General features: G+C 37.0%; 1 protein-coding gene across 1 annotated transcript; it reads left to right on the forward strand.

Annotated features, from left to right (window-relative positions):
- Positions 1-13019: 13019 nt before the first annotated feature.
- LOC149848955 (oligopeptide transporter 5-like) lies at positions 13020-21168 on the forward strand. Its single transcript, XM_090006128.1, has 8 exons — positions 13020-13091; positions 14993-15101; positions 17797-18236; positions 18939-19036; positions 19131-19703; positions 19822-20080; positions 20180-20362; positions 20542-21168. Exons 1-8 carry the CDS (start codon positions 13020-13022, stop codon positions 21166-21168), a joined length of 2361 nt encoding a protein of 786 aa, XP_089862254.1.
- Positions 21169-23584: the final 2416 nt, after the last annotated feature.

Raw genomic sequence — 23584 nt, forward strand, 5'->3', positions numbered from 1 at the left:
TTGAGTTTCTAGAAAATCTATGTTACAAAGTTGATAGATTCATTATTTTTTTTATTTTCAGATATTGGATTTACCTCTAATCCATAATCCCATTTCTTTGTTTTTTGTCTTATCAAACACTATCAGATTGACAAAGTCATATCTCTATGTTTGTAAGCTAGTTTTCAATGTTCTTAGGCTCGTTGAAAAGTTGATGAATGTAGATATGTTTCACATGTTTGGCTCATTCACAAATTTTGCATCTACAACCACTAAAAATTGATACAAACCTCAAAAATTAGTCATTTTGATGATTGTTTCTCACTAAAAAGACCTCTTTTATTTACATCTTAGCGACCCAGTATTGAAAATTGACATTTTCGGGCTTGTTAAAAAACTAAGATTCATATCTAAGTCTGTCTAGTTTTGATCTGAAGCCAAAAACCTTTCTAGGTCTTTGTTTTTTTATTCAAAACTGTGTTACAGTATTTTCCTTATGCTATAAAATAATCAACTAGTCTGCATTGTCAGAAGCTTATCTCTTGAACCGCTCATTGAATCACTGTAATTCTGGCAGAGTTGAAAAGATAATAAACTCCCCTTTCTCTATGTTTTTTGCTATTTTTTCATATTTCTGGCATAGGTATCCAAAAAATAGGTAGTGTCAGTTAAAACTGGGCAACAATATCTGTTCAACATTTGTTTTAGGAACGTTTTAGAGGCCATATCTCGGCATTTGTTTGTTAGTTTTTGGCATTCCATAAGTCATTGGAAAGATCTTTTTATTTTCTTCCTTTTCTTTGTTGAGATTTTTTTTTGAATTCTATAGTTTTCAGAGTAAAAATGAGTATCAAGAACTGCTATTGTTTCTTGACTTAGAAAATTTTGGGAAAACACTTCTTTCATAGATTAGATTTGTTTTTCTTTTGGGTTTTGGAGCACCGGCCCATCTAACCTGTGTCTGCATCCTGATATGTTGTATTGTATGTGGCATTTGAAATTGGATATATCTTTTAGGTAAGTTCTGTATCTAGATCCAAAGATTTGATCTGTTATATTTTCCCAAGTGAAAGTTATTTTTGGATACAAAACCATAATGTTTTCTTGTGTGATTTCTTTTCTTTTTTATTTTTAGGAAAAAAACATATGTAGATTTGGTGTTTCTTTTCTTGTCTTAGTTTATAGCAAAAATAACCTAAAAATCTTTGTTGGAAAATTGCATGTCACTTAGTTTCTTTTTTTAAGAAAATATCAATCTCTATCAAGTTAGGAAAGTCACTCTATTTGAGACATTGCTCGCTTCATGGTTGTTCTTCCATATTTATCCTCTTTCCTTAAGATTTTGATTATAAAGCCATTGTTTCCTGTTTGGTTTTCCAAAAACTCCAACCCATCCTATTATTTTGGATATTCGGATATCCTTACTAGTACTAGAAGCCATCAGCTTCAACATATCGATGGTGGACCAAGGAGACAATGAACCCCCTCGTAATACCAAGAAACTTAGTTCGAGTATATTGTGAAATGTCCGGTATGGAGAAAGCCTAGCATATTAGAACCTGTTTGGAGGAAACCTCATAGATCTGTGGAGCTTTTGAGGAGAACTAGAAAACCTATTTTCAAAATTTGGATTTGAGTATTATTTGATTTGTTTGGACTCTTGTTTGAATTAGAACCTTCAAAATGGTTCCACCAATGGATTCCATAGATTATCTAAGAAACCCAATTTTGGATTTAGGTCAAAGTTCCCAGAACCCTGATTAGCCTGAGTATGTGACCCAAAATTCGTTGAGAAATCTACGGAAGCTACCTAAAAGCATTAGAGAGTGAAGGGCATTCTGATATATCAAGTTGGTGGGTTGGGGACTCTCTCGACAATGGATTACCCCATATCTTGGGACTAGTGAAGATGTGCAAGGCCTGGATAATAAGTTATAATTTGGTTAAAAATACACCCTAGGTCGTTGCCTCTGATGTTATATGGATCTGTGTAGTACCCATAAAATGTGTTTGTGATGGAAAAACAATCTTATGTTATGCATGTAGTTAGAAGCATTGCATGCATCATTTAAGTAAGAAAAATATTAATAAAGCTAAAAAGCTACCCATGCATAAATGTTTCAATTGTTTTGATAAATTCATGCATTGATTAATTGTCCATGCATAAATGTGATATATGTACAACTGTTTAAATTGTGAAATGTTATGGAAACAATATTCCTTAGATGTACATGTATTAATTGTCAATTCTATCTAGTTCTGATTAATGCATTTGTAGTCAAGTTATTAAGTATCTGGAATTATTTAATGATATTTTTGTTTGTACACTATTTATGTGGTTTTTTTTAATACTTGGATATGTTATTCTCACCCTATATAATTTTAACATTTTAGGCTCGGAGGCTTGATTGGGTAATATCTTTAAGGACTTGAATGACTAGACTATGGTTGGACTTTGCTTTGAGATATTATGGGGTTTGGCTCTGGACTCTGAGATTGGCTCATTGGTTTCAAAACTGCCTGTTATGAATAACTTAAATTAATTCAGTGTGAATGATGATTTTTAAATTTATGAAATCTATTGGATTGGTTACTGGTTTGATATTGTGTCTTTAGTATTCTTTATTTTATATATTTCACTGTCTTTTTGTTTTCTTGATAAATGGTTCTTGTCTTGGATGTCTCTTTCTTAAACTTGGTTCTAGAGGGCTATTAAATGCTAGTACTTGTGCATACACTGACTCTCTAGAGTTTAGCCTGGTTGGAGAAATGCCATAGATAAGGCTTTGTATAAAAATAACTACTCCATAAATAGAGCTATAAATTCTGGGTGTTATATGTACTGAATGAATATGGCTAAGAATCTTAGCATGAACCATCTGCCTAGGTCGATTTTTTATTGTTAATTTCATTTCAACATGATTTCTTGTATTAAAAATAAAATTCAATTTTTGTATATTGATCTTAGCATGTGTTGTTTTTTTAAAATCTAATATTTATGTCTATTGATTTTAGCATGTACTATTTTTCTGAAATGTTGTATACATAGATGTATATTGATCCAGCATGTGTTATTTTTCTGAAATGTGAAATATATATGTCTATTAATCTTGGCATGTGTTATTTTTCTGAAATCTATAATATATATATATATATATATATATATATATATATATATATATATATATATATATATATATATATATATATATTGATCTTGGCATGCACTATTTTTCTAAAATAATGAATACATAGATTATTGATCCAGAATGTGTTGTTTTTCTGAAATTTGGAATATATATGTCTATTGATCTTGGCATATGTTGTTTTTCTGAAATTATGTATACATAGATGTATATTGATCTAGCATGTGTTGTTTTTCTAAACTTTGGTATGAGTATAAATCGGATTTAATCACAACATATAATCTGTAATAATCTGTTTTGAATCACAACATACAAATCTGATTTGAATCATAAAGCACATATGTTGTATAACTCTGTTTTGAATCATAGCTTAAAATCTGATTTGAAACATATAAAAATCTGAGTTGAAATCCTAACATGAAATCAATTTTTGATGTTGACTTAAATTCCATCATGAAATCGATTTTGGATATTGATTTAAATTCTAGCATGAAATTGGTTTTGGATGTTGATTTAAATTCCAGCATGAAATTGGTTTTGGATGTTGGTCTAAATTTAAGCATGGATCAGTTGAATGTATGAATACACACACACACACACACACACACACACACACACACACACACATATATATATATATATATATATATATATATATATATAACATGTGCTTATGTAATTTTTTTTCCAACATGTATCATGTGCTTAGAACTTTGGAACATGATATTAGCGTGATTCATTGTTAAAAATAAAGTTTGGTGTAGAATTTTATATTAGCATGCAATGCATTTATCTCTAGCCTATAATGTATATATGCATGCTAGAATTGGATAATGAAGTATGCTTAAAGGTTTTTTAATATGATGCATGTTTGATTATAAGTGAAAGAGGATGTGTATAATTATTTTGGTGGCCATGAGGTTTGAATTTTATTTGTGTTTGTTATGGCTTGATATGAGGTCTAGAAGATCTAGTGGTAGATGTTTACTTGAAATTACTTTGGTGGCCCTGAGGTTTTGGCTTGGTCCTAAGGATCCATTTGTACAATGGTTTATGCGTGATTATACGTCTTGTTGCACAGTATATGTGCATGTTGTTTTGCTATTCTAAGCACACAAATGCTTTTGTGTTGTGATGAATAATGGATTAAATATATAGTATAGATGCATGGGTTGTGGACCCCAAGTATAATCTCTGTTATAGGGTGTGGACCCAAAGGTGTTGTAATGGTATGAGGTGGTTTGGCTTTATGCCAGTGCCATTATGGTACATTAAATGTTCGATTTATGCATTTACCGTAATGGTATGGTGTCTGTGTTGGCCTTATGTCGGTGCCATAGTGGTATGTTATGAGTTAGCTTTATGTCAGTGTAGTGATGATATATTGAGTGTTGGATTTATGCAGTTACCATAATGGTATAGTATATGTGTTTGCCTTGTGTTGGAGCCATAGTGGTACATTGTGAGTTGGCTTTATGTTTGTGTCGTGATGATACATTGAGATTTAGCTCTACGTCGGTGCCACAGTGGTACTATGTGAGTTTTGCTTTATACCAAACCTGTTATGGGATAATGTGTTTTAGCTTAATGCTAGTGTTTTATGTATGGTGATGTTAGTACTGAGGTGATTCGTTGTATATTGGCTTGATGCTAGTACCTAGAGGGGTATGTTGGGTGGTAGTGATGTTGATACTATGAGGATACATTGTGTTGTGAAAAGAAGTAATATAGGTTAACTCAAGAATTTGTTGAGGATTGTCCTTATTTATAATCTGATAGCTCAGCTCATCAATCATTCCAAAAATTCCAAAACATAAGAACAATCAATCAAAAGAATGACACAAAAACAACATTCATGATGGAGTGGAAGGAGAGAAGCCACTTAGCTCTGGCAATGCAGCGTTGGCCAATGTAGGATGCTTGTTCCTTGCTTCACAGCACATGGGAGGACCACTCAAGGTTGACTTTTGGTAGTTCTTCTCGTACGGCATCATTAAGCCATAGGCCTCAAGCACATGAGGCAAACTAATGTGTAGGGAGTGTAGTCCACCTTTTCACACATGATTTCTCTCGAAAAGGTTTAATAAAAACAACAAAGGTTGAATCTCATTCATGTGTTTTGGGGGGGGTTAACAGTAAATGGAGGGAGGAAGAGATGTTTGGGAGGTGTGGACACAAATTTTAACAAAGTCATTTCATGTTGAATCGCATACCAAAATCTAGTGTTTTTGGCCTATTTTAATGTTTTGATGGCTTCAAATTTATTTTTGAACTCCAAAATATCATTCTCAAGGTTTTTTTTCAAAAGAAAAATTAAACTAGAGAAACTCATCTTTTGAACGAGCCAAAAATCAGACCAATTCGACATCAAAGTAGACAGTTATAACCAAAACAAGGAGACTTATTTAGTAAAAAAATCTATTTTTAGGTATGGCCTAATTTTAACATATTTTTTACTACCAAAACAATCAAATTTGGTTTTTTTCTTAAAAAATAAATTAAAGTTGAAGATGCTAGCTTTCAAACGCAACAAAATTTACCTACAACTGATATCTAGATAGGAAGTTATGAGCATAACAAGTTAGCATAATAGGCTTGTTTTGCCCAAAAATGCTGACGAGAATTCAAAAATGATGACTTGTTGTTAAAGCTTTTGCCAAAAAAAGTTGACGACAATTAAGTTATTGTTAGAGGTCTAAAAATCAAGAATATTTGACAGAGGTTTTCTCTAATGACAACTAAGTTGTCGTTAGAGCAGAAGTTGTCGATAGTGCTACTTGTTGTCAGAGCTTGTCGACATCAACTTGTCATCAGCCACCTTTTTTGCATGTCTTTGGGATGGGATTTATCTTCTCAGCCTTCCAAATTCATATTTAGAAACCTTCTAACCCTCAAAATCCCTTTTTTTTAGAAAAATCTCTCACCAAGGCAATAAACCTTGGCTAAATCCTAGCCTTTGATTTAAAAACCTTCTCTTGGTAACCTTCCATCTAGATGGATCTCAAATATGCAGAAAATGTATCCAGATTCGCCTAGAAAACTATAAATAGGGGTTCTCCCTCCCCTTATTTTAGATATGGCATCTATCTCTCCTAGCATTGTCACTGTCAAAATCTCCACAAGACCTAGCCTAGTCAATCAAGCTCACCTAGCCTACCCTAGGATTCAGACCCCTTCTCTCACCCTCTTTTGGAGCTCATGCTTGGCCAAAGTGTCACTCGTGCTCTCCCACAATCATCAACCGTAGAAAGGGCTACATAAGCCTGAGGTAGGATTTATTTTTAATTTATATTCATATATCATTTATTTGTGTATTTTTTTTAAGTTTCTGATAGTTCTAACAATTGTATATTGCTTGTTTTATGTGTTTTTTGAGTTTTGGTGATTCCTACCATTGAATTCACCTTTTCTTTTAGGTCTCGCACACAAGGTATAAATCTCCACATTGTCGTTGCCCTAAAGACAATGATTGAGGGTTCCTAGTTTTGTTGATCCATGCTCATCAGAGGAGAAAAGGCTCTTTACCTTGAAGAATGGTCCCCACACTCTCTCAAAGTCTAGATCTATTTTAGCTCTATTTTAAAGAAAATATATATTTTTGGTGGAAAACCAGTGTTTTTAAGCCTTTTAAAAATTTAGGGATCCACAAAATGGCAATCATGATGGGACCATTTATAAAATCTAGGATATGAGTTTCTAGAAAATCGGTGTTGCAAGGTTGGTGGTTTTGTTATCTTGTATTTCTCGGATCTTGATCTACTTCGAATCCAAATCCTATCATTTCTTGTTTTCTATTTTCTGGCACTATCACAGTGACAAAGACATATCTCTGCTTTTATAGCTCAATTTTCACGTTATTAGGCTCATTGGAAGTGGCTACATTTCACATGTTCGGATCATCTTCAAATTTTGTCTCTAAAGTCTCTGAAAATGGACCCAAACAGTGAGGAACAATCATTTCGATCAGTGACGATTTCTCGCCAGAAAGACCTGCTCTTTTATATGTATCTTAGTGACCTAGTGTTAAAAATTTGCATTTTTTTGCTCATTGAAAAGATGAGAGTCAGATCTAAGTTTTTCTAGTTTTGAGTCAGAGCTAAAAGTCCATCTAGAGTTGTCGCTTCTCTGATCCAAAATTGGCTATAGTGTTTTTCCTGTTCTATGAAACAATCAACCAGTCTGCATTTCCAAAGTCTTTTCTCTCCAATCGTTCATCAGATTATGGTGATTCTGGTGGCGTTGAAAATATAACAAAATCTTATTCCTCTATTGTTTATATTGTTTTTTCATATTTCTGGCCAGTTGGCTGAAAAATAGGTAGTATCAGTCAAAACAAGGGTAAGAACGCTTGTTCAACACTCATTTAATGGTTTCTAGCATGCCATATGTTGTTTAAAAGACATTTTTATTTTTTATTTTTGGTCAGTTGGGTGATTTTCTGGATTCTGTAATTGTCAAGGCCAAAAATTAGTAGCAAAGTCTACTGATGTTTTTGGATAGAAAAAATTTGGGAAAAGCCCCCTGTTGGATTGGATCTCATTTTTCTTTGGGTTTCGGAGCCCCGTTTCCTCTAACCCATGTATGCATATTGCTATTTTATGTTGTATATGGAGTTTGGACCTAAATATATCTTTAGGATAAGGTCCATATCTAGATCCAAAGATTCAATCCATTGTATTTTTCCTCATGAAACCCATTTTGGATACAAAAGTATAGCATTTTCTTGTGTGATTTTCATTTCTATTTTTAGGAAGAATCCTTAGTTAGATTTGGTGGTTCCTTTCTTGTCTTAGATTCTTAGCATAAATAACCTAGAAATCCATATTAGAAAATCGCATGCCACTTAGTTTCTTTTTTTTAGAAAAAAAATCAAATCCTAACAAGATAGGAAAGTCACTCTGATTCAGACATTGTTTGGTTTGTGATTGTACTTCCCTTATTTATCCTCTTTTCTTAGGATTTTGATTGTAGAGCCACTATTTTTGTGTTTGAATTTTCAAAAACCTTACCTCGTCTTATAATTTGGATATATTGGTGGTAGACGAAGAAGATCGTGAACCCGCTCATAGTACCAAGGGCCATAGCCCGCTCATAGAATTTAAGTACAATTTAAGATGAATTTAGAATTTTGAATCATATTTTTTTATAAAATTTGGAGTTAGCCTTAGTGAAATTAATTAAAAATAAATTATTTAAAAAGCTTAGAAAATAATGCATATGAGAGACGGGTCAATTTTTTGGCCAAACGGCTAAGGAAAAATATGATTTGTCTCAGGGATATTAGATTAGACTTAGATGTGTAGATTTATTATGGTTTTTTATTAAATTATATCAAAAAAATTATGGGTGTACAGATTCGGGTGACCTGGTTTGGGCCCACCCGAATGCATAAACTCAAAATTACAGTTTTCCAGTAAGACATTCGACCAGTAAAATGCTCATAACTCTCTCGTTCAGAAGAATTTTGATGAGTGGTTTATTGCGTTGGAAAGCTAACAAAATTTTCTACCCTCTGTAAAATTTTGAGCTCTACTTATGATCTGAGTACTGTTCTGCAATAGTTGGAACACTGTCTAGTATGTCCAAAGTAAAATGTTTGTAACTTTCTCATATAGAGGAATTTTTACGAACAGTTTATGCCTACAGAAATATGACAAAACTTTCTACGATCTATAGAAATTTCAGCTCTGTTCATTGACTGCAAAAAAAAATGTTAATACTGTAACAATTAGACAAAATTAAGGGTTTCATAAATCAGAACCGATCAAAGGACCAAAACTCGATTCGTGTGTTGATGTTTGTGTATATCATAAATTCATTTAATTTGGTCAATATACATAATAGGTATGCATGTGAATGTTTGCTTTTATGTAGGTTATGATATTCCCACCCTAAGGCATGAATAAATTTTAAAAAGATTATGTGTGTTGCCTAAAAAGGGCTAAGTGCCAATAAGCACTAATTAAGGCACCGAAAGGGGGTCCAAAGATGCAAGACATGTGGTTTAATTGTAAATATTATTGGGATGCATGTATGATCATGCTAAGATGATAATGATGATGATGTTGTTAATGTTGCGATCATGAAGATGCATGAAAACTTTATTTTTTTATCATATTATTCATGTATATGCATGTGTTAGCTCAAGCATAAAATATAGGAAATTTTTATTTATGCATATGTACGTGTTTATGTTTAAAAGCAAAAATGAATTAATGTTTCACTGCTTTGCAAGTGCATCCATTACCCTATACGCGGCCAAATTCTTTTGATGGATTCAAGAATGATTTCATGTAAAACATTAAGCAATCAAATAAAACAATGCAACATTTCAAGTAAAAGATACTTGCTGGGAGAGTGGCAAGTGGTACAAAACTTCATGGGTCAAATACGTTTTAAGCACGGAAGGTTGTTCCTCCCTTCCCACGATTTTATAGAGAAACCTCTATATTAAACTGCAACATAAATAGCTAAGTTACTCATAAAGAAATCTAATGCATCAGAATTAAAAGTATTGCGAATCTCTTTCGAATTATCGCCCCTCACCTTGTCACTGGTGAAAAGTGTTTAGCCAGGTCAAAGTCACCCTTATGTATGAAAATACCCCTGCGCTATGGCCCTGATCCAGTTTTCAAGTCCATCGTACCAGCGGGGCTATAAAGTGATAACTTAAAGATGTATGTGCATTAGTTAGGTATTACATTCATCATTTAAGAAAGAACACTTAATCGAAGATTAAAATTTATGCATGCATTCAATAACTTCTGCATATAGTAAGTTCATACATTTTATCTATTCATGCTTTGCATGTGATTTAACTTAAAAAAAATGAATAATGCATATTTGTCTAAATTTGCTAGTTCTTGTATTTGTTGGTTAAATTAAAATACATGATTGGTCACTTAGATTTAATTTGCTATGAAAAATTGAATGAAGTTTTTGTTTCGTATTTTTGTTTTACAAGTTTAGTATAATCTATCCTACTGAGACACGTTGTGTTTGACCCCTCTGATTTTATTATTTTTCAGGTGATGAATAGTTGCTTACATGCGAAGGTGGAAGGTTGCATCAGGGACCGAGCCTACCTTTCCTTTGCCTTTACAAGAATTTTGGACTCTGATTTTATTTTCATTCAATTTAAGGACAATTATAATAAATTTTAGATATTGTGGACATTTAATTTTATTTTATGCATGGTTAATTAGTTGTTAAATTATGAATTCCACAATTATATGTTTGCAAGTGTTTATGTGAAGTAGCATGCCAAATTTTTTACCCGATATATTTTTCCGCTGTATTTGTTAAAGTATTTCAAAAAAAAATCTACTATTTTTCGGGTTATAAAAGTTAGGGTGTTACACTATCTTCAGCACTTTATGAATGCTAACCAGAGAGATTAGATGAACTTGTTTGATGTCGCATAATTCTGCTACAATTGTCCAAAGAGTGAGTCATCTGGCTATACTTTGTTTGAAGTTGCAATGGGGCAGTGGCCATAGACTCCTCACTCTCTTTCTATGCATAGACGTGGAAAAGAATCACACACATACCAGTTTGTCAGAAACTGACAGGGCCAAATGAACTTGGCAAAGGTATATTTGAACAAGGCAGTGAAGTGTATGAAGAAAAGGGTGGATGAGAAGCATCAACCTATAGAGTTCAGCAGTGGCGATAAGATGTTGGTGAGACTCTATCCCGAGCGCACTACTATCTTTTGGGGTCACCACCCAGACCTCATTTGTAAATATGATACCCCCTTCACCATCACGAGGCCCAATGGTAACTTGTCATACAAGTTGGATTTGCCAGTAGATTTTTAGGTGCATCTTGTCTTTCATGTGTCCAACCTGAAGTCGTTTCATAAAGAGGAAGGAGATCCACAGCAGAGCGCATCTTGGCGTGCTCTGATCCTACAATGCATACCTTCAACAGCTAGCATTCTAGGCAATAAATCAAAAGTCATCATCAACCACTCTAATAATTATCTTGACGAAGTGACGAAGTGACAAAGTGACGAAGTACTTGGTGTAGTTAAAAGGTCTGCTAGAGAGTGAAGCTACTAATGAGAAAGCAGTTAGCACGTGGAAGCACTATCAACTTGTGGAGGAGTACCACTCACGATTGTCATCGAGGATGACACCAACTTAGGCAAGAGAGAGTGTTCTGGACTGCCAAGCTTTTTATATGTAGTTACTTCTTTTTCTTTCTTTACGTGCATGTAATGGCTTTTGGCCTAAGAACTCTTGGGTACAAGGTGATTTCGGGTCCCTCTGCACTCGTTAACTTGCTAATAAAAGTATTTGCTTTCTTGCCTTCTTTTAAGCTCTCTTGCCTCCTCGCTCACTTTATGTGATTGTGTTATTATGCTCGCACCCTTGACGAGTGATATTTAGCTCAATTTTCATTGTGCTTGAAAGGTCGTTCTGGTATTGGGCTACACCGGGGTGCGTCATGGGAGCCTTCACTTTTAGCCCATGACACATAAACATCCTAGACAAATAGCTCAACATTAGTAACAGCTTCTTCCGTTTGAGCATAGAAGACAATTAGCACAATGGGAAGTCCAGCCCACCACCACCACCTCCCAGTAACTTTTAATGGAGAGAGAGAGCTATTTTAAGCATGGGACAGGAGAGAATCAATATTCCTTGGTAAGGAAGGTTTCTCTTAGCTTCTTCCGTTTGAGCATATAAGACCATCCGCACAATAGGAAGTCCAGCCCACCACCAACACCTCCCAGTAACTTTTAATGGAGAGAGAGAGCTATTTTAAGCATGGGACTGGAGAGAATCAAGAACCATTGTAAAGGAAGGTTGCTTTTTATATACGTCACATGGGAGCTCTTTGGCGAGAGAGAATAACTAGGTTCCTCTTCCATCTTCTCCATCACCTCTCTCTCCTCTCCTCTATTGTTGTCACCATAGCCTACTACTACTATCACCATTTTCCAAGCTACTACGTTTCCAAATCACCCCCTCGCCTCCTTTGATCTAGATACCAAGGCAGGCTGATATCAAATTTAGTATCTCAGATCCATTTTACTTCATCCAAATTGACATAGTTGCATACAATTTTCCTCTAAAGAAAATATTCATAATATGTATGGTATAAATAAATCCCCGTTAATATCATACACAAACTATCAAATTTCCCACTAAAATCTAAAATCTAAAATCTGAAATATGCTGCAAAAATCCATGATAGGAACCCAGCTAAAATTTTATACAAGCCACAAAACAAATTCATACAAAATCCCAAGTGCTTACACACGCACGCACACACACACACACACACACAGAGAGAGAGAGAGAGAGGAAATTAACATGGTCACAGGGAACACTATGGAAACTATGTGAAAAGGGGGATCCAGTTAGAACAACCTAGGGTGTCGCTGGTGAGGAGAGAAGAGAAGGGATAGAGGAAGCAGTGGCTTGGGTTGTCGCTGGAGGGGATAGAAGAGACGAGAGAGAGGAGCATCAGCTAGGGATGTCAGTGGGGTCGGATGTAACCTGACATGTGACTCGAATCTGAATCCAGTTAGTCGAATTCGGTAGCCAAACCCATATCTGATTAAAAGGCAAATTCTGATTGGTATTAATTTTGCATTGAATTTGAATCCAAATCCAATTAAGTGTAAATATCAGGTTTTAGACTAATGGTATCCTGATTTTCTTTTATCTTTTTCCATCAGACTTTAATTCATAAACCAAATCAGATTAGGTTAGATCTGATTAAGTTTTATCTCTTCCATCTGGCTCTGACCCAAATCCAACCTTTGACATCCCTAACAGCAGGCTAGGGTATTGTCAGAAGGGAGAGAGGGAGTGAGTGCGACCTTGGTAGTCTTCGAATGGGGGAAGATGAGATGGGAGAGAGAGCAGCGGCAGGGAAGAGATGAGGAGCAGTGGTTGGGATGTCACCAGAGTGAAGTCGAAGGAGCAAACACTGGAGGATATCACTAGGGCGGTCAGCAGCAGCCAGAGAGAGAGAGAGAGAGCATGTAGGGAATGGGGAAATGTTAGGCTTGTAAGGGGTTTACCAAGATCGTCGATCTACATTCTCATTTTGCAAGTTTAGTAAGGTTACTATTTAAAGGGTTTTTATTTTCACACGCACACTATATATATATATATATATATATATATAGCATTTGTTATGAACCCTTATTTGCAACTCATACGGAAGCTTGTTTTGACCAGATTTGACCTCACGAATGATGGTCAAAATAGTAGGAATCAACCTTTGGATCATAGCTTTTCAGCATATCATATTTTTTTAAAGTTTAAAATTTTGGTAAATTATAGGCCATTTGATTTTTCAGTCTTCAGAAAATATGGCATATACATAAAAAAAACATTTTTCAAAGGTTAGTTTTTACTGAACTTAATATGTAGATTAAGGTCAGATATGTAAATAAACTGAAAAAATAAAAATATTATATTTTTTATTAAGGTTTTTTTACCCACTAACTATATATATATATATATATATATATATATATATAGGGTAGCTGCCTATCCCTCTGATAAGCAAACGTGTGTTGGTGCACCGCAGAACGCTCATTCATGCTTGTATCTTTTTTTAATCGTAAAGACATGACCACGACTAAAGATTCTCTCTTTAGCGGTGGTTTTGCCTACCACTAAAGCTAATTCATAAGCACATGCATTCTTGGTTCTCTATAAAGGAGGGCGTGTAATTGGACTTTCTAAGGAGTTTACGGTAACCATATAGGTGTGTTTTACATGTAATTTTTCAGGAATTGACTCTTGGATCATGTGATTCTAACGACGTATAGGTAAGTTTTTAATTGTGAGGTTTATAAAAGTTCATAGTTTAGGATTTTCTTAAATATTCAATGCATAAAAAAAATCATGTTTTTCCATTGAAAAAACATTATCTACGTATTGTTTTCTAGTAAATTGATCATGGCAAAAGTAATAAATGGGGAAAACCCTTTGAAAGTCCGGTTCGCACGTGCTGTAGCAGCTACTTTCTATATATATATATTATATATATATATATAACATTGGATGCACCCAGCGTGTCCGATTATGTTTTTTTTACCCTTTAAAAGCAGTCAAGGACCCTAAAGGTCTATGAAAGCGATTTTTAACGCATGCTACTGATCTTGCCTGCGATCAGCAAAGCACACTTCGTCCGACCGTAATGTCAAACTCTTTTAAGAGTTCGATGTTACAGCCTACTCTCTCTCTCTCTCTTTATATATATATATATATATATGCAAGCACGTGCGTACGAACCATCATGACCCAACACGGTCCAATTTTTAGGCCCATAGGCCCAACTGATGGGCCATGGACTTGCCCTTACGACCATGTTTAAATCTGCCCGGGCCAGTTCGGCTTGACCAGACCCAACCTGGCCTGTCTGTGGACTGGTGAAGCCCTTCCTAAAACCAGGCATTGCCAGCCTGGCCCGCCTGCTTGTCCAGCACTACAAAGGAAGATGCACCTAGACACACCTCTCGAGCTGTGGAACATAAAAGCCCAGTGCAACCCTTGCTATTTTGGCAATTCTATTAATACACATATAAACGTCTTAGACAAATGGTTCGAGAGTCGTAACAGCTGCTTCCGTTTGAGTAGAGAATACCATCCGCTTAATAGGAAGTCCAGCCCACCACCAATGGAGAGAGAGAGAGAGAGAGAGCTATTTTAAGCATGGGATTGGAGAGAATCAAGAAGAGAGAGAGAGAGCTATTTTAAGCATGGGATAGGAGAGAATCAAGAATCCCAGTTAAGGTTTCTCTTTATATACCTCAGATGGGAGCTCTTTGGAGAGTGAGAGAGAGAGAGAGGAAATAACTAGGTTCCTCTTCCTCTTTCTCTGACCATTTTGTGAAGGGCAAGGATTCGGAGGGATCTCATAAGATGAGTAGCCAAGGGATGACCGAAGATTCAAAGATGGATGGGGATGATATGTCGGAGAAGGTTGATCCCTCCAAGGAAATTGGTTAGTTTATTGTGTTTCTTCTTCTCTTTCTACTCGCTTTTTGCTTGTGGAATATTATCTCTTGGCTGTTTAAAAGAAATATATAGGATTGTGTTGGTTTCATGCACCCGTATGGTGAATGATATACCAAGAACGGTTGAACAATTTGATGTAAGGCTGGCTATTCCAACAATCACAATATTTAAAATACAAAAAGAGGTGTCTTTTGGCTATTTCTAGCATAACAGCGTGCACCGACTGCAATTTTTGCATAAGAGCATGCAAGTTTCATCATTTGAATATTTGGTTTTGATGTCTTCTGTTTTGATTTATTTTTTAATTTGCTGAGAGCACTTCAAACGACATTTTTTCCTTTTATACTGGTCTTTCTTAAAATCAACGTAGCCAGTTTCATTCAAAGGAGGGATCATATAGTCATTCCCTGGTTTTCCTAGGTTTGCGGTTGAGAAAAGAGAAGATTGTGTGTGCTTGTGGTTCTCAACTCTTGGTTTCTTTGATTTTGGTGCACAATGAAGAGATAAAAACCATGACCCAATGTCTTGTTATTTCCTGCAACTATGGACTTTATTTCTTTGAAAAAGAAAAATATTATGGACTTTATTGTGGACTAATTCTCTATCTTGAAATAGAAAGAAGTTGATGACCTCCTGTTTTTGGTATATTTATATAGAGAGAGAGAAGGCAGGCGACCAATTAATTTATTTGATGAAAAAACTTCCTTTCTTTTCTTACTGGTGCAAACATATTATTATTGTATTCGTAGGTAGCATTCTGCTCATCTCGTAGGCCTTATTGTAAAAAACGTTATTTCATAATTAAAATTAACTTCCTTTCTCTAAAAAAAATAAAATTAACTTCTTTTCTTTCGGTATTGGTGTAAAGGTGTTGCATATAACAGATTGATATGTTATTTTCAAATCCCCACGGTACATCATTTGCGCGTGGGCCCCACACAGGATGAGATCAGTCCCAGTGGAGGCCAGCTCGAGTCAATTTGCTCTAGTTGTTGAGTTACTACCATCAACCAAGAATCGGCCGCGTTCCATATAGGGAAGCGGATCAGGTCATGCTGAACATGAGCATTTTTTATCATGCTGACATCATGGCCATCCTATTTGCATTTTAAAAAGCTCAAAAGTCAACAAAACTACGTGTCATTCATCCAAAATGCAAACAGACGGCCACGATGTCCGCATGAGCAAAAACGCTCATGCGCAGCATGAGCAAAAGGTTCAAACTATTTGATTTTTAAATCATGTTTGAACTTAATTACTAGGTCAACCATACCCACCCAGGTCGCCCAGTGGAAGTGGACCCGGACAGAATGTGCTGACCCTTTGTCTCAAGTTAGACTCTCATAGGGTGTGCTGGTGGGCACTGTAACGGTTTGCTTGTGGGTAACCACACCCGGTTTTGTCACGCAGAGCCCATTAAGTTTAATGAATCTCAGCAAGAATTCGTAGTCATCTACCACCCACTGTAGCTACAGTGCATGTTCTGGGGTTTCGACTGAGCCCCGCGTGGTGCTCAGTCGGATGTACGGTTCCTACATCCCGCAGGCAGGTGTATGGCATGCCCGTACACCTGACTGATCACCACGCGGTGCTCAGTCGGGACCCGGAACACGCACTGTAGCTACAGTGCATGTTCCGGGGAGAACAGGCAACACCCTCTCCTCCATTGCGTATGTTCCAGTTAAAGAAGAAGTAAAAAGACCATTAGTAGTGGTTTTGAAGTTATACTAAAGATAAAAGAACTTTAGTGGCGCTTTTGTCCTTTAATCTTTAGGCACACCTGTGCCCTTCCGTCAGGCACTTGCAGCACCGGTGGTAGACAACTGACACACACATACTGTGCTCTGGGAGTACCTACTTACATACCAGAAATCATGGTTGTAGGTTGTATCTTCTCAATTAAACCTTATGGATGTACTCAACATCATGCTTTGGATATTGTTTTTTGGACATAAAAATATGATTTTGTAAGACATAAAATTTTGATACATTGTGACCCATTATTTTTAAAGGTTTTAAAAAACATACGTGTATGCTGCAATCACATGATCCAAAACTTGCTTTTTACTAAATAATATTTGTATGATCTGATCAACAAAAGAAGGTTTAAGAAATTTAAAAATCTAAAGCTTTTATTATGTTAGAGTAGGTACACACGGAGTGTGTCTATATATATATATATATATATATATATATATATATATATATATATATATATATATATATATATATATATATATATAATTTAGTAGTGCAATCCATACATGAGCAAGAGGAGAGAAATGGTTCTGACCGTCGATCGTGCATGTGATAGATGGTCAAACACACAAATGAGAAAAAAATGCTAAAAAGTGCATTTTGGCGCAAAGAAGGGGAATTAGCGTCGTAAAGCCCACAAGAGATGCACATTGTATTTTTAAAAAGGTTTTGAGCTGCATTTCAAAACCACCGTAAAGAGTTTTTTGGGGTTTTTATCCGTTTTCAGCATTTTTTGCCAAAAAAAACAGCAAAGTTTTGTTTTGAGTTGCGCACGCATGGAATGTGCAGCAACCAATCTCTCTCTCTCTCTCTCTCTCTCTCTCTCTCTCTATATATATATATATATATATATATATTATTAGCTCGACCAGTGTAAACCCAACCCCAAACACTAATTTGCAATATTGAAACATTGTATGCAGATGAACTGGAAGATTCGCCAATTGAGCAAGTGCGACTGACGGTTCCAAACACAGATGATCCATCACTGCCTGTTCTCACATTTCGAACATGGACCATCGGTCTGCTCTCGTGTGCGGTGCTAGCCTTCCTGAACCAGTTTTTTGGCTACCGACAGAATCAACTCTCCATTAACTCGATCGCTGCGCAGATCGTGTCACTACCGCTAGGAAGATTCATGGCAGCGAATCTCCCGAAGAAGATGATCAGGGTCCCACGGACCAGTTGGGAGTTCTCACTGAATCCTGGTCCCTTCAATATGAAGGAGCACGTCCTCATTACCATATTTGCCAACTCAGGGGCTACCGGTGTCTATGCTGTTCATATCTTCACCATTACCAGAATCTTTTACCACATTAGTATTCCACCCTTTGCGGCTTTTTTGCTGTCACAGACGACACAGGTGAGGTTATCTAATTATAAATATTTAATCCTTTTACTGCACAAGTAAATCGATTCTCTTCTCTTTATGCGTTTTCCCTTTGATGCACAATAAGAAATCTGTTATTAGTTGCTCTATAATGTTATAATAGTTACTTGTCCATCTCCGTTTTGCTTTCGAACTGACCTCTTATCACCATGTTTTCAGTAATTCTTTGTCGTGTTTCCTATTGAATCCGTTTATTTGCTTTTTCTAATTCAAACCGTGCAGAATCTAGTTTCCTTAATTTGTCAAATTGTCCATTACACAACCATTTACCAAGAAATTTAGTGCAGCAATTTGGTGATTCATTGCACTTTACGATGTCATTTCACCAAGTACCCCAACTTCTCGTGTGAATGGCTGCATAGCACCCTTGAGTGTGAATTTGGATCCGGTGCAATCATATTGCACAAATTACATGAAACGCTTCACCTAACCACCACCCATCAGCTGTTGGAACCCACAGCTCACGGGCTGTGTCTAAAAAAAATAGTGGTGGTCATGTGAAAAGTACAAGATAATCTTCGAAGCGTACTTGAGGGCTGAGGCCATGCATTTCTTCACACTTTGAAAAGTTCACGAAACTCTTGTTTCATATATATGAATGGAAACTTTATTTTTATATTATTCCATTGGTTTTCTCCATGTTAGAAACGAGCTTATTATGAAGGGATTTTGCAGTTGCTCGGATATGGGTGGGCTGGTATCTTTCGGAAGTTTCTTGTGGATTCACCTTACATGTGGTGGCCGGCCAACTTGGTTCAGGTTTCTTTGTTCAGGTCTCTCTCTCTCTCTCTCTCTCTCTCTCTCTCTCTCTCTCTCTCTGCAGTTGAGTCGTTTGGCTCTTGGTTTAAATAGTTATAGCATTGGCAGGGCACTGCATGAGAAAGAGGTAAGGAGCAGGCAAGGCACCACCCGGCTGCAGTTCTTCTTAATCGTATTCATCTGCAGTTTCGCCTACTACATCGTCCCCAACTACCTCTTCCCCGCCATCTCCGCCTTCTCCACTGCCTGCTACATCTGGAAGCACTCCATCCTGGCTCAGCAGCTCGGTTCGGCCTCCATGGGCCTCGGACTCGGCGCATTCGGCATCGATTGGTCCACCGTCGCTGCTTTCCTCGGCAGCCCTCTCGCCTACCCTGGCTTCGCCATCGTCAACGTCTCCGTCGGCTTCATCCTCTTCCTCTACATCCTCCTCCCTATCTCCTACTGGACCAACTCCTTCAACGCCAAGCGCTTCCCCTTTCTCTCCTCGGGGGTCTTCGACGCACAGGGTCAGCGCTACAACCCTAGAGCCATCCTCGACACAAAGACCTTCCAGTTCGACCCCGTTGCCTACGCCCAGCAGGGCCCCATCCACCTGAGCGTCTTCTTCGCTCTCGCCTATGGCCTCAATTTCGCCACCCTCTCTGCCGTTATTACCCACGTCGCCCTCTTCCATGGAAGGTGATTATGTAATAGTTAATGCATATGCATCGCCTGAATCTGTATTATATATGAATGCATATAAAACACATTCAATCGGCATAGTAAGCAAAAGGGTCTTGCTGTTGCGCGCATGCAGGTCTATCTGGGAACAGACCAAGAAAACTTTTAGCAATCAGGCTGAGGATGTGCACACCAGATTGATGAGGAAGAACTACTCGCGGGTGCCGGAATGGTGGTTCGGTGTGATACTCGTCTGCGTGATCGGCTTGGCCTTCCTAACCTGTCTGGGATTTGGAGGAAAGCTGCAGCTCCCATGGTGGGGAATCCTCCTTGCATGTGCCATTGCCTTCACCTACACCCTACCCATTGGCATAATTACAGCCACCACCAACCAGGTGAGACTGTGATTTGTATCACCGTATGAAAGTTGCGACTGTGATTAATTTTGTAATAGTTTCTCATATTTTTTCTTTATAAAAATGGGATCGTTGCAGCAACCAGGATTGAATGTTATTACAGAGATGATCATAGGCTACATGTATCCAGGCAGGCCTCTTGCCAACGTCTGCTTCAAAACCTACGGGTATATCAGCATGACCCAAGCCATCTCCTTCCTTGGAGATTTTAAGCTTGGCCATTATATGAAGATCCCACCCAAGTCCATGTTCATTGTTCAGGTGCTCTCTCTCTCTCTCTCTCTCTCTCTCTCTCTCTCTCTCTCTCTCTCTCTCTCTCTCTTGTTGTGTGTATTAATTAATGTATTAATTAATTGGGATGCCTTGATCCTTTCTTCTGCATGTAATGCAACTTATGGATTATATGATGTTTGGTGGTTGCTGAATTGTCACATCTATAGCTTGTGGGAACGGTGGTGGCTTCTTCTGTGTACTTCGGCACGGCTTGGTGGCTCCTAGACACTGTCCCTAACATATGCCACAAAGAAAAGAACAAGCTATGGAGCTGCCCAAACGAGAATGTGTTCTACAGCGCGTCCATCATATGGGGCGTGGTCGGCCCCAACCGGATGTTCGGCAGCCTGGGCCTCTACAACAAGCTGAACTGGTGGTTCCTGGTGGGCCTGGTTGCGCCCCTGCTGGTCTGGGTCCTGTCGCGTGTCTTCCCCGAGAAGAAATGGGTCAGGTTGATCAATGTCCCCGTCATCCTGGGCGCCACCGCCGTAATGCCTCCCGCTGGTGCTGTCAATTACTGGTCGTGGATCTTCGTCGGCATAATCTTCAACGTTGTGATCTACAACAAGTACAAGAAATGGTGGTCGAAGCATGCCTACGTGCTCTCTGCTGGGCTCGACACTGGGCTCGCCTTCTCGGGCGTGGTTATCTACTTTGCTTTGAATTCATGGCTCGCCGACAGTGACACATACGGGGTCGAATGGTGGGGGAACCAAGCTGACAACTGCGACCTGGCGGGTTGCCCCACTGCGTCTGGCATTTCTGTTCAGGATTGCCCGATCATCAGTGCTTAATTGAAGAACCTGTTTTTTGTAAATATGATTGATGGGCAATTCTCTAGCTAGTTTCTTTTGATGAACTGTCGAAATAACATCTAAATCGTTCCTTTCAAATTGGTTGATGCCATCCTTATTAGTAAAATCAACTAATTACTATAGTTGATGTTACTAATTACTATAGTAAAACAAATGCACTTGCTACTATGGTAGCATTGAAACTAAAAAAGATAACAACGTTTCTATTTTTTTCACACATGTAAAACAAATACATTGATCCATTTATAAAGAGAGAAAAGAAAAATAACCTAACCACTACTCTACGTCTAATAACTTCTACCACTTTCCCAATTCCATAAAACAAGAAAACCACTTTTTCTAACTTCTACTATACTTTCACTTCCTAAAACTTAGCCATTACTTTTGAAACTGCTATTGAGGTGAATACACAATTTTTACATCATCCGTACAATTCTTCCCTTTGATGTGAAAACTCAAACATGCCTAATGATGTCCTAAACTTAACAAACTTTTAAACAAGAAGAGTTTTTGTGAATTTATCTGCAACTTGATCATTTGTGGGACAATGCTTAAGCACAACTTGTTTGCCACAACCTCTCTAATGAAATGATGCTTGAGTTCAATGTGCTTTGTTTCATCAAGGTATACTGGATTTTTTGTCATTGAAATAATAGTGTTATTATCACAAAAAAATTATGTTGCTTGATCTTGAACATGACGCAAATCTTCAAGGATGTACCTTATCTAAATAGCTTGACACGTTGTTGTAGATGCTGAAATGTATTCAACTTCGACTAAAGATAAGGCCGTGGAACTTTATTTTTTTGAACTCCATGATACTACTCTTGATCCAAGTCCAAACACGAATCTGCTTGTGCTCTTTCGATCATCCACCAAACCTCCCTAGTCACTATAAGTAAAACCAAGCAATTTAAAGTTAGTAATTGGTTTGAACCAAATTCCATAATCAGATGTGGTTTTAATGTAATGAAGTATATGTTTTGCTGCTCCCAAATGATGCACGGTTGGGTGTTGCTTGAATCTAGATATCAAACTCACACGGAACATAATGTCAAGCCTGGTATGACTCAAATACATTAACCCACCAATCAAACTTCTGAAATAAGTCTAATTTGCCTTTATAGTTCCATCATTCATAGACATTTATGGGAGTTGAGCATCCTTTGCAATTTGTTATTTTGAACTTCTTAAGCAAGTCTATTGCATACTTTTTTTGTAACATAAAAAATTCATCATTAGTTTGCCTTACTTGAAGACCAAGAAAATAGTGTAGCAGTCCCAAATCAGTCATCTCAAATTTTTGCATCATTTTACTCTTGAATTCCTCTATAAGAGTATTGGATGAGCCTGTATAAATAATATCATCAACATATATACACACAAAAAGAATAATTGATTCTGCTATCTTAGTGTATAAAGTGAGTTCACTTTCACTTTTTTAAAAGTTATTTTTGTGGAGATATGCACCCAACCGACTATACCAACCTCTTGAAGCTTGTTTAAGGACATACAAAGTCTTTTTCAATTTACACCTTTTCTTCTTTTCCTTTAATCACAAAGCTTGGAGGTTGCTCTACATATACATCTTCATCCAAATACCTATTCAAAAAGGTTGATTTAATGTCAAACTGAAATACTTTTCATTTCCTTTGAGCTACCAAAGCAAGAACAAGTCTAATAGTTTCAAATCTAGCCACAGATAAATATTTTCAAAAAATTTTACTCCATATTTTTGCATATATCCTTTAACAACCAAACGAGACTTATATTTCTATATTTACCTTTGAAAGTGCACTAGGATTGAGGCAACGAGCACTAGAGGGGGGGTGAATAGTGCTTTTAAAACTTTCTGCGGAATATTGAAGGATTTTGCAAATCTCAAAGCAAACACACAAAGAACACAAGATTTTATCCTGGTTCGGTCAAACCCGACCTACATCCAGTCCCCAAGCAAAACCCGCTTGAGATTTTCCACTATCAACCTTGTAAACTACAAGATCACACAGACCATAACCGGTCCCACTTTCAGTAACAATCCTACTGAAAGCAAACAACTCCTTTACACCAAGGAGTCCTTCTTTTTTACACAAAAGAAATAACAACTTACAATACAACCTATGAGCCTTCCTTTTGAATGCAAATGAGATGCAATTGGCTTTTGAGGTTGTTGAAACACTCTACTCACGAATTCACTATCTCTCAAAGTGATTTGAGTGGAAAACTGAAGTGAAAATATCACGTGAGTGAGAAAATCAATACTTGACTGAATAAGAGTGAAAAGCAAGATTCAAATCGATTGAATTGTTATTTTTGAGTGTAAAATGTACTCATATTTATAGTTAAAAGATTCCATACGTTGAGAGTATGAAAGGGTGTCAAAACTGTCCATTTT

This window comes from Nuphar pumila, chromosome 1 (assembly GCF_984573655.1).
Source record: "Nuphar pumila chromosome 1, dmNupPumi1.hap1.1, whole genome shotgun sequence".
NCBI classification, from domain to species: domain Eukaryota; kingdom Viridiplantae; phylum Streptophyta; class Magnoliopsida; order Nymphaeales; family Nymphaeaceae; genus Nuphar; species Nuphar pumila.